This window comes from Hemitrygon akajei, chromosome 12 (assembly GCF_048418815.1).
Source record: "Hemitrygon akajei chromosome 12, sHemAka1.3, whole genome shotgun sequence".
NCBI classification, from domain to species: Eukaryota; Metazoa; Chordata; class Chondrichthyes; order Myliobatiformes; family Dasyatidae; genus Hemitrygon; species Hemitrygon akajei.
Genome location: NC_133135.1, coordinates 4,079,425 through 4,091,472, shown reverse-complemented (window position 1 = coordinate 4,091,472; position 12,048 = coordinate 4,079,425). Strand labels below are relative to the sequence as shown.

Sequence of the window (12,048 nt, the reverse complement as noted above, 5' to 3'; positions counted from 1 at the left end):
ACGGTGTGGTGAGTACTCTTGGAACAACCCACATCAAACTCATCAGTAGAAAAGACATCTTCAAACTTCAACACCTTCTCTGTCAATCTCCTCTTCCAAACTCCAATTACCTGGGAATCACCAAAGGTGAATGACTTGGCTGTCAACTTCCCCTTTCCAGGAGATGGCTTCTTTCCTGCTTGTCTCACGGGAAAACTAGACTTGACAGTCACTGAGAAAAGGTGTGCCACTGGCATTCCCCTCCCTCTTCAAGGTGTTACTGACAATCATGGTCATCCTGTTTACTTGTACAGCCGATGGCTTTTGCAGTTTGGGCCACATCAGTACCCAGCAGGTAAGCGTGACTCCTCTTCTTGGTCTTCTGGAGCATCCACCAGGAGGTTTCCCATCACTCTAGTTACTTCCCCAGGCTATAACATGACAGTTTGGACTGGGTGTACCACACAGTTCCTTGTTTGTGCTCATCATCCAGCCTAGGATGGGCCTGCACCTCCTCAAAAGCAGCTCTGAGCACAGCCCTCTTCAACTTTCTCCCTGTAGGCTCCCACTTGTCTCCTTACAATAGGAGTATTGATCCCCACAAGAACTGAAGCTTCACCCTTCTGGACCAGGTCTAGACCAACACTAACGTATCAAGGATCTCAGCTACTCCCACATCTGCCTCCGAAAACTCCAGCTTCACCAAGTAACCACCATATAGGTAGTCACCAGTACTAAAGCTCTGAGTGGCATCAATGACAAATGCATCAAATACCAGTTGTAGAGGGATCTGTACAGCAGAGTAACCTGAGAATCTGTGTCAAGTATGGATCTAGCAAAAACACCCTCAATCCATGTGGATACACTGGAGCTTGGCCCCACTAAGCCTTCAGCAATAGGGCTTTTCACTTTAGTGTTTTCCTCGATATATTGACTGGAATGTGTTCCCCCCAAGATGACAGGCCATTCCCTCACTGGGTTTCTCTGAAGTTTCCTGATTTCCCTTCTGTTTAAGCACCCGTGGGCTCCCTTTCCCAAGGTTTTCCCATCCTTCACACCACAGTTGTAACAGACAATACCGGTCACTCCCTTTTTCAAAGGACCCCATTCAATAGCAGCCCTCTGCTTAGTATGTCCCATCAGTGGGCCAGGCTCCTTATCGACTTTGTCATGCTTGGTGACAGCACCCACCGATACCAACCGAGATACCTCAATTCTCTAATCATTCACGAAATTCTGCAAAACCCCCACCTGTGTGGCTTTAGGGTCGCTTCAGCAACAGAGGCTACCACCAAGGGCTGTACCCTGCTGACAGAGGTCTCCTGCTCCTCCATTGCATTTTCCTCTTCTCTAATCAGTTCAACAAACAAGGGAAGGGGGCACTTCTTCCAGGACATTTGAAGGCTTCAAGTGATCATGTCCTGTGATTGTACACCCTTTGGCACTTGGTCCATCCTTAAATGACTCACCTCAGCCAGTTGAATAGCTCAAAAATGTAGGCAGGAAGTTTCTCCCCTTTCCCCATAGCTCCACTGGGCTTCCCATCATGCGAAAAACGCTATGTAGCGCTTGCATATAGCCCACGGAAGTAAGGGGTTCTCTGCCTTTAAGGACCTCACTGTTTTGGCAGCTGGACCTTTTAAACTCACTACCATTCACTGTCTTTTCACATTATCAGTGCACTGTCACTCATCCATCATCTGAGAGCTCTGCTCCGCCCAAATCTCATATTCCTCCTCACCATCGGGGATGGGCTTCACTCCTGAGAACATCCTCAGCCTGCGATAACTTTGACTTTCCACTAGTGCACTTTGCCATTTTTCCGCCAGGGACACAAGGGCCGATACCAACTAGGAATTTTCACCCCTCACTGAAGGACTCCTTAGACCTTCCACATCAGATTACTCTTTTCCCTCAATCAGCAGAAACAACAGCAACTTGTTTTTAAAGGCTCCGCCCTCAGCTAAGGGAAACTTGGCTTCCAATTCGGCACCCACACCGACATCCCCCTGTTCTCTGAAAGTATAGACAGCCCATTGACCTGCCTCTCTGGGTACCCCAATGGTACCAGGCAGATCCAGTCCTGTTACATCAGCACTAGTTTGAACTAAAATAAAATCTTTGCCCACTGTTTAGTCAAACTGCCGCTCCATGATCTTAACTTTTCTTAATGTTCTACTATTACATAAAACCCTAATCAACAACTCATCTGGGCTGCTGATATCCACCCTGCTCAGAACACAAGCACTAACTACAGGTAATCACTTTGAATCAACCCAATGCTTAATCCCTGAAGCATCCATTACCATGCATCTTAATCACTTTTTTGGACAACAGTTTAACACAGGCTTAAACAATATCATAGGGTAATCACACATTATCCAACGAACTCAAACCCAGACAAGCCCCCATAATGAAACCCCTTCTTACTGTGTCTATAGAAACAGCTCGTTAGCTGCTCCTAACAGCTTCCCGGGTGAGAAACCCAAGAGTGTATACAACTTTGGTCCTGCTAAACCCATGAAATTAGGATATCTCACCTGCCCAATGCCCGGTGTATGTGAATGCTGTGTGAATTTACTGCCCCTGCAATTGCCCATTGGCATGGAATAACAGCTCACACACTGCATACAGTTATAAAGTGTTATGAATGTACCACAGCTTGGAGGGGCCGAAGGGTGCGGGGTAGCCCCCTCCTTTGTGAGAATCGCAAGATCACTATTGAGTCCATTCAGGAGACACAGGAAATGAGGGAAAGACATGCAGAATCCACAAGTCATTGGAATGTGCCTTGGCCTCCGAGAGGCGGACCCATTGATGCCGGCTATTGTCTCTTGGAGACGGACTTGTGTATTGCATCCTGTACGATGCATAGACGCCCCAGGCAATGAAACGAGGGGGAGGTTGGTGGAGAGATTGCATCATCCCAACCTGATTGACATCTGAGACCCTATGAGTCAGGATAAAAAGAGGGTCTGTGGGAACAGCCCCTCAGACGCACCAGAAGAAACGCCAGCGATCCCGTAATAGCAAGAAACCAGGGGAAAGGCCACGTGCATCCGGTTCCATTTGCCCTGGAATCGGTGGGCCCTTTTCCACGGCCGAAAGGTTTTTAGCTAACAACGGGAAAACCAACTCCCAACGACTCTCGAAGGATTGACATCATAAAAGGAATGGGCAAGTTTTAAACCCGTCTTTCTCTCCAACCCAGAAGCTGCAGCTTGAATGAACTGAGTGACTTTCATATTTCCATCGGACAATACATTATCCTCTAGACAATGATAGAGCTATTTCTTATTATTATTATTATTATACCCGCGTTTTTAGATTTAGTATTGACAATGTATATTATCTGTATGTTTGCATTGACATTGTTTTGTGTATTTGTATCAATAAATACTGTTAAAAATAGTACCATCAGACTTCAACGGACCTCTCTTGTTACGGCTTCAGGCAACAATAAATATATGAGTTAGGCAGGGGTTTAAATAACAAATAACACGTTTATTAAACACTGAAAACAAACCCCCAAAAAGTAAACAAAACACTAACGTAACTGGAAATCAGCTGCTGTGCAGCAGCTTAAACAGTTCTTAAAGTAATGAAGCTTAAACAGTTCTTAAAGCGATGTTGCAAAAACAGTTCTTCAAAGTAGTATTGCCAAAAGTTCAGAATGCTCACAGTCCATTTAAGGGACAGACTTTTTAAGACGATTTAAGTTCTCTTTCATGTCATGTTGCTTCGGTTCCCAAGATCGAACTTTTTCCCACGAAGAATTTACGAAACGAAACGGCTTAAAGGCACTGACCTTTCCTTTACAGAACTATTCCCAATCCTTTCTGCTATTTCGCAGGGATTAACACGAGAACAGTCAACGAATTCCTTCCGAATAAGGATCAAACAAGGTCGAACCTGTTTCACCGTCGAAATCAATTCTCCTCGATCTTTAACTCCTGAACTCCGATCTTCACTCTCCACTGATTCTCAACTAGCAGTATTGTAAAGAAACTACTGGCAATGACCTTTTAAACTTTAGGCATTAGATAAAACTTCATCTTTCACCTCAACTGCGTCATAACATTAAATCACGCAGCGGCATGAAGTCAACATGGCAAATCCAGCCACGAACTGCCCCTCCTCACAGGGAGGGGTCCACCTTTTATACCCTGTAAAAAAAAACTGTCACATGACCTCTACTGGTGGGAAAATGATGTCACTCCACCATCACAAGACCATTACCTCAAGTCCAGTATAGCTTCAACACCTGTCACGTGACAAGTACACCACTGTCATGTCACGGGTACGTAACACTCTATCTTTGCTGGTACGTGAGCCAGTTATGGGGTACATAACAATTGGGGTTCTCGTCCCAGGATTGACACCAAATTGGGGGGGGGGGGCCAGTGAATCGGGCTTGTAAGTCCAAACTTGGATCTGGTTACGCGGGTAGCCAGACGGGAAACCAGTAAAGATGGACGTGGGTGAATTTATAGAAAACCTGACTCTGGAGGCGCTAGAGGCGGCCACCAAATCAGACTTGATAAATTTGGCGAAGGGGTTAAACCTTGCAGAGGTGAGGTTGTCAATGAAAAAGCGAGAGGTGCGAAGGGCAATAACTCAGTATTATATTGGGAAGAATGTGTTTACAGCTGAGGTATTGGAAAATATCCTTGAAAAGGTACCAGCTAGTGGGACGGCTCAGTTAGAGTTGGAGAAATTAAGGTTGGAACATGCAATTAGGTTAAAGCAGCTGAGAAGGAGAAAGAAAGGGCCGACAAACAAAGGGAGCATGAGCTCCAGCTAAAGGAGTTAGAGCGGGACCGGGCTGAAAAAGAAAGGGAGCATGTGCTCCAGCTAAAGGAGTTAGAGCAGGACAGAGCTGAGAAGCAAAGAGAGCATGAACTTCAGTTAAAACAGCTGGAAGCAGCTGAGAAGGAGAAAGAAAGAGCTGAGAAAGAGAAAGAAAGGGCCGAGAAGGAGAGGGAGGCAGAGAAACAGAGGAAACATGACTTGGAGATGGAGAAGTTAAGGCAAGAGCAACGTGTTCAGGGGTCAGACCGAGAGGAGCGGTTTAATGTTAGTCAGGAGTTGAGGTTAGTACCTCCGTTCGAGGAGATGGATGTTGATAGTTATTTCTTGCTTTTTGAAAAGGTGGCAGTGAATCAGAAGTGGCCCAGAGATCAGTGGGTGGCGTTGTTACAAAGTGTGTTAAAAGGGAAGGCACAGCGGGCATATATAGCATTGTCCATGGAGGAGGAAGAGGAGGATAGTTATGACAAAGTAAAGGCGGCCATTATCTGGAGTTATGAGCTAGTACCTGAAGCGTATAGACAAAAGTTCAGAAATTTAAAGAAAGGGTGGAATCAGATGTATACCGAGTTTGTCTATGAGAAGGGTGTGCTCTTGGACCGTTGGTGCACAGCAGAGATAGTGGAAGAGGATTATTGGCGTCCCAGGGAGTTAATTCTGATTGAGGAATTTAAAGGTTGTGTTTCGGAGAATATCTGTATGTATTTGAATGAGAAGCCGAATAAGTCCATCTCAGAATTTGCTAGGTTCGCAGATGAATATGCCCTGACCCACAAGACAAAGTTTTCCTCGAATAAAAGTTCCCAGAGAGACCGTGGGAATGATCGAGAAAGCCCGCCAGCTGAGGCAGAGGTCCCGCCGGGAGCTAGTGGTAAGATTGAGGGGGAAAGGCCAGGCGGCCAGAGATTTCCGGGCTTGACCTGTTTTAATTGTGGAAAGGGGGGGCATATTGCATCTAGGTGCTTTGCTCCAAAGAAAGAGACAGGAAAAGGGAAAGCAGCCATCCCTATCGGATGTGCCGTGGTAATCAGTAAATCGACAAGAGAGCCCTGGGTAGACACAGTACGAGAAGGGTCTGAGACTTGTATGTCAAACGGAACTGTGTCTGTGATGGAGGGAGACACCCCAGTTCCAGTACAGATCTGGAGAGACACGGGGGCGGAACTATCATTGATCAGCAGTAAGGTACTAGATTTTGGTCGCAAGACGGGAATGGTAGCTGTGAAAGGAATAGGCAAAGGGACGGAAATGGTGCCCTTGCATAAGATCATTATGAATTGTGAGCTAGTCTCTGGACCAGTTGAAATGGGGGTGCGATCAGAATTCCCGAGAACTGACGCGGACGTCCTTCTGGGTAACGATTTAGCCGGTGGTAAGGTTTGGTTGGCAATGACGCTGACAAAACAGCCTGTGAGTGTTGAGGCTCCGCCCCAATATTCCAAGATCTATCCCACCTGCGCGGTCACTCGCAGCATGTCGAGAAAGACAGCTGAGAACGAGAGCAGTTTAAATCTGGCCAGTATCGATTTGGCCGAGACATTTTTACCGACTCTGTACCACGAGGGTTTGGAGGGTGGTAAAACAGAGGGTAGTAAAGTGAAAGAGAGTAAGGGAGAGGAGATAGACCTGCCCTTAGCGAGGAATGAAGTGCTAGAGGCACAAAATGGAGATGAGAAACAGATAGAGCTGTTAAAAAGTCCAGAGTTGGACATGGATGATCTGTCTGGTTTGGCAGAACTGTTTGAAGAAGTTGAAAATTCTAAAGGTGTTCCCAATAATGAAGTGAGGGCAGTCCTAGATGAAAAAGATGCCCTTACCTTGAAGAAGTCTGCTGGGTTGGCAGATGAGGTTGTTACAGCCCGCGGGGTTGAATTTTCTCCGGAAGGGAGTTGCCCAGAGAGCAGCTGGGAGAATCAGGGGAATTTAGAATTTGGACCGGGTACGGGTATTGAAAGCCTGGAAGAGGCAAATGTCCCATTTGCGTGTGTCCAAGATGTGGATGCACGTGGTACTGAACCTAGTAATGGAGCTCAGAAAAAGTCTGAGGTATTTGATTCAGTTGAAAAGGAATGCAGTCCTTGTGGGTCAGATAGACTTGGTTCAGTGAAGAAAGGGGTAACCTTGGTAATAGTGGGAAGTGAGAGTTCCCAGGTGTTTGTGCTCGAAGGTGTGTTAAAAGTTAATGCGGAGATCAAACGTGGGGAGATAAATATTATCATTGAAGAAAACGGGAAATATGTAGTTCCCAAATCAAATGAAAAAATTAAAAACCTGTGGATCACTTACAGGTTGAGTTGGAAGATGACGGGGCCCCCCATGCTATTGTTATTCCAGAGTGTGGTGTGAAAAGACAGAATTTGAAATGCTGCTTGAACAAAGAGTTCGAACTGAAAACTAATAGCCTGAAGGGTCCTGAAGAGAAAGCTAGCAACTTGCGTAAAATTAAAGAATTGGGTGGAAATTCAGAAGATGGTCTAAGTTTGGGACACAGTGTTGATAAAATAAGTCCTATGAAAAAAGCGGGCAACAGCCTATTTTGCCAGGGTACCCAAGCTCCCCACGTGGGAACTAACCGGAAAAGAGGCGAGGGTTAATGGGGACGCCATTTTTAAATAGCAGAAACCGGTTTTAAGGGATTTCGACAAAGCCTGTGAATAATAAAAGACAACCCCCATGAAAGCCTGCCTGTTGAGTTTGAAGGCCACATAAAGATTAGTATTTGCATGAACTGTTGTAGTATACCCGTAAGCTAAGATCACAACTCTTTAGTTTTGTTGGCTAAAGAAAAATAAGACCTAAAAATAGGTGGTTATTCAATTGGAGTCTGATGCTACAAGACTTTAGTAGGGTACAAGATGTTAAGATATTAAAGGAAGTGACAATTGTAATCGGTAACCATCTAGATACTGAATTGAATGTATAACTGTATTACTCTGTAAAAAAAACACTTTTGTATTGTGTTAGATTCTACAATCCTGTAAGACTCTGTACTACTCCGTTTTCACCGCTGGTGAAAACGCTTTGAAGAAAGGGGGTGTTATGAATGTACCACAGCTCGGAGGGACCGAAGGGTGCGGGGTAGCCCCCTCCTTTGTGAGAATCGCAAGATCACTATTGAGTCCATTCAGGAGACACAGGAAATGAGGGAAAGACATGCAGAATCCACAAGTCATTGGAATGTGTCTTGGCCTCCGAGAGGCGGACCCATTGATGCCGGCTATTGTCTCTTGGAGACGGACTTGTGTATTGCATCCTGTACGATGCTTCGACGTCCCAGGCAATGAAACGAGGGGGAGGTTGGTGGAGGGATTGCATCATCCCAACCTGATTGACATCTGAGGACCTGTGAGTCAGAATAAAAAGAGGATCTGTGGGAACAGCCCCTCAGAAGCACCAGAAGAAACGCCAGCGATCCCGTAATAGCAAGAAACCAGGGGAAAGGCCACGTGCATCCGGTTCCATTTGCCCTGGAATCGGTGGGCCCTTTTCCACGGCCGAAAGGTTTTTAGCTAACAACGGGGAAACCAACTCCCAACGACTCTCGAAGGATTGACATCATAAAAGGAATGGGCAAGTTTTAAACCCGTCTTTCTCTCCAACCCAGAAGCTGTAGCTTGAATGAACTGAGTGACTTTCATATTTCCATCGGACAATGCATTATCCCCTAGACAACGATAGAGCTATTTCTTCTTCTTATTATTATTATACCCGCGTTTTTAGATTTAGTATTGACGACGTATATTATCTGTATGTTTGCATTGACATTGTTTTGTGTATTTGTATCAATAAATACTGTTAAAAATAGTACCATCAGACTTCAACGGACCTCTCTATCTTTGCTGGTAAGTGACCCAGTTACGGGGTACGTAACAAAAGAAGTATATTTATGAATGTTAGCTTAACCAAAGGGTTAATAAAGAAAGAAAAAAATCCAAAAAGGATCCATTATAATTAAACAGTCAAATGCACACAGGCTGGAGCTCAAATCTTCCAAAAGCCATATTCACTGATCCTTGGTAGACCTCCGTGCCTTGGCTCCATCGAATAGCGTTTTCCCACCAGATCGAGTCTGACGACGGGTTCTCTCCAGTGTCTTCTCTCTTCATCTCCCACCGAACACAGACCAAGACCAACCTTAGTGTCCCTCACAAAACCTCTCCCCCCAGTATACTCTAGAACCTTGCCAGTTTCACCATCCTATTTGGATGACATTCATTCTTAAGCCTCCCTTATCTTAACGGTAACCCAAACAGGCTAAAAGCAGAACCGACTGCTCTTACAGAACAGCTAAAATAAAATACCTACAGCGTAACAGTAAAAATGTGAACCAGGGCATTACACATGTATGTACTGTATATACAGAAAAGGGCCAGTAACATCATGAAAGATCACACCCACCCTGCTCATGGGCTGTTTGTTCCACTCTCATCAGGGAGGAGGATACGTAGCAGCCACACCAGGACCACCAGACTCAAAAACAGTGACTTTCCCTAAACACTTAAGCTGATCAACACCTCCACCCATTAACCAAACTCTTTATCAATTCCTGTCAGTTGCCTTATGTGCCTATCTTTCCTATGCCTAGTCACCTTATTGTCATATAATCAATCTGAGTAAATAAACTATCTCGCAACACACACAAAATGCTGGTGGAACACAGCAGGCCAGGCAGCATCTATAAGGAGAAGCACTGGCGACGTTTCGGACCGAGACCCTTTGTCAGGACTATCTCATGTCTTTATATTTATTGCGTTTATCTTATTATGTTTTTTAGTGCTGCAGCAGAGCAACAATTATCTTCTTGCCCTTTACACTTCTGTACTGGAATTGACGTTAAACAATCTTGAATTTAACAGGAACCTGAAGCAACCCTTTCCACACACAGGTGGTCTGTATATGGAATGTGCTGCCAGAGGAAGTGGTTGAAGCAAGTACATTCACAACATTTAAAAGATACTTGGACAAGTACATAGAATTGAAAGGTTTAGAAGGATAATATGCTAAGTGTAGACAAATGAAACTAGATTGGTTGGGCAACTTGGTCACCTCAGCCAGTTGGAACGAAGGGCATTAAGATTATCTTTTATTTGTCACGTGTACATTGAAACATCAAAACATACTGTGAAATGTGTCATTTGTATCAATGACAACACAATCTGAAGATGTGCTGGGGACAGCCCACTAGCATCACTATGCTTCTGGCGCCTATAACTCATTAATATGTCACTGAGGTCTCTGGAATGTGGGGAGAAATCGGAGCACCTGGATGAAGATGTACACAAACTCCTTAAAGACAGTGACAGGAATCGAACCCCAATCAGTGATTGCTGGCACTGATAAAGTGATTGTGTATCCTATGTGGCTCTATTGATCAATAAAGAGATAAATAAATGATTCTGCACTGTATGGCTTTATGACTCCAGTACGAAAATAATTTCACATCAGTAGTCATCATATACCCTTTATAGTTTTCCTCAGATGAACATAATTACTATTTTACTAATTGCAAGTTTCACATTCATTAGTGCCATACCTGAAGTGGTTCCACCAATTCCAATGTATGTTTCAAGTAAATTAAGTTTGTAATCTTTGATCCAGCTGCCTGTATCTATTAAATAAACATGAAACTCCATGATGGCTTTCGCGTAGCTACAACTAATATGTTGTTTCAATTTAAAAAAGCAAATCATTTACATTTATGACAATTGTTATACTTAGAAGTAATTGACAATATGTAATTCAGAGTCAATACATCAAGGTTCCATAGCCAGTTAATATTAAAAATCTTAAGGTCTTAATGTAGGATAGCTATCGCTTACAGAGTATTCTATGCACATCAGAGTATACTATGCATATTGGAAGAGAAATTTCTCTACGAATAACAAAGTAGTAAATATAGGGAACATACTGTGTCTTGTTTTGGAATTTGCACCAAGACAGACAGGAGCTGATCAGTGTCCAAGAACCGTGAAATCACTGCAGATGAAAAAAGACAGCAAGGGTACAGCTATAATAAAATATATTCAAACAAGCGGTAATGGAACATAAGAATAATATCTAATTTCAATATTATTACCTCATACTTCATGAAGAAAATGACTAACCAGGAAATAGCTAATTAATTTATAAATATTTAGTAGTTCTTTCACCTCATTCATCACCAACCTGGATAGAAATAATCTTTCTATCCTGGATAGAAACATCCTTCCAGGGACTTTGCATCCTCCAACTCTGCTCTCTTGTCTATTCTCATTTTCATTCTCTCCATCACTGGTAGTTATATCTTCAGCTGCCTTAAACCAGTACAGTGAAGCATCGTAGTCTAGCGGTTAACTACGAAATGTTGGAAGGACTAGATGGGGTGGATGTGCAGAGGATATTTCCTCTGGTGGGGGTATCCACTCTAGTGGGCACAGCCTCAAAATTGAGGGGTGACCTTTTAGAACAGAATTTTTTTAATCATGGAGTGGTGAATTTGTGGAATGCCCTGCCACAGGCTGCAGTGGAGTCCAAGTCTAAGGGTATATTCAAAGCAGAAGTTGATAGCTTCCTTATTGGTCGGGGCATCAAGGGATATGGTGAGAGGGCAGGTGTATGGGGTCGAATGGGATCCAGGATGGGTCATGATGAAATGGCGGAGTATATTCAATGGGCTGAATAGCATAATTCTGCTCCTATGTCTTATGGTCTTAGCATAATGGCATAACGCTGTACAGCACAAGCTGTAAGATCGGGTTCAATTCCCGCTGCTTTCTGTAAGGAGTGTGTGTATTCTCCCCATGACCATGTGAATTTTCTCCAGCTGCCTCCCATATTCCAAAGACATATATGTTAGGACTTTATTCCCTGGAACATAGAAGAATGAGGGGAGATTTGATAGAGGTATACAAAGTTATGACGGGTATAGATAGAGTGAATGCAAGCAGGCTTTTTCCACTGAGGCTAGTGGAGAAAAAAACCAGAGGACATAGGTTAAGGGTGAAGAGGGAAAAGTTTAAAGGGAACATTAGGGGAGGCTTCTTCACACAGAGAGTGGTGGGATTCTGGAATGAGCTGCCAGATGAAGTGGTAAATGCGGGTTCACTTTTAACATTTAAGAAAAACTTGGACAGGTACATGGATGAGAGGTGTATGCAGGGATATGGGCCAGGTGCAGGTCAGTGGGACTAGGCAGAAAAATGGTTCAGCACAGCCAAGAAGAGCCAAAAGGCCTGTTTCTGTGCTATAATGTTCTATGGTTAGAGCAAGTAAGTTAAGGGC

At 44.1% G+C, this 12,048-nt stretch overlaps 1 protein-coding gene across 1 annotated transcript in view; it reads right to left on the bottom strand.

The window, feature by feature from the left end:
• The window catches only part of msh4 (mutS homolog 4), a 213,455-nt gene that overhangs the window by 90,364 nt on the left and 111,043 nt on the right, over positions 1 to 12,048 (bottom strand). The window contains exons 8-9 of the mRNA XM_073063909.1: positions 10,697 to 10,764; positions 10,322 to 10,396 (exon numbers count right to left, since the gene is read on the bottom strand). Coding sequence (XP_072920010.1) covers positions 10,322 to 10,396; positions 10,697 to 10,764 — 143 coding nt within the window. The remainder of the gene's footprint in view (positions 1 to 10,321; positions 10,397 to 10,696; positions 10,765 to 12,048) is intronic.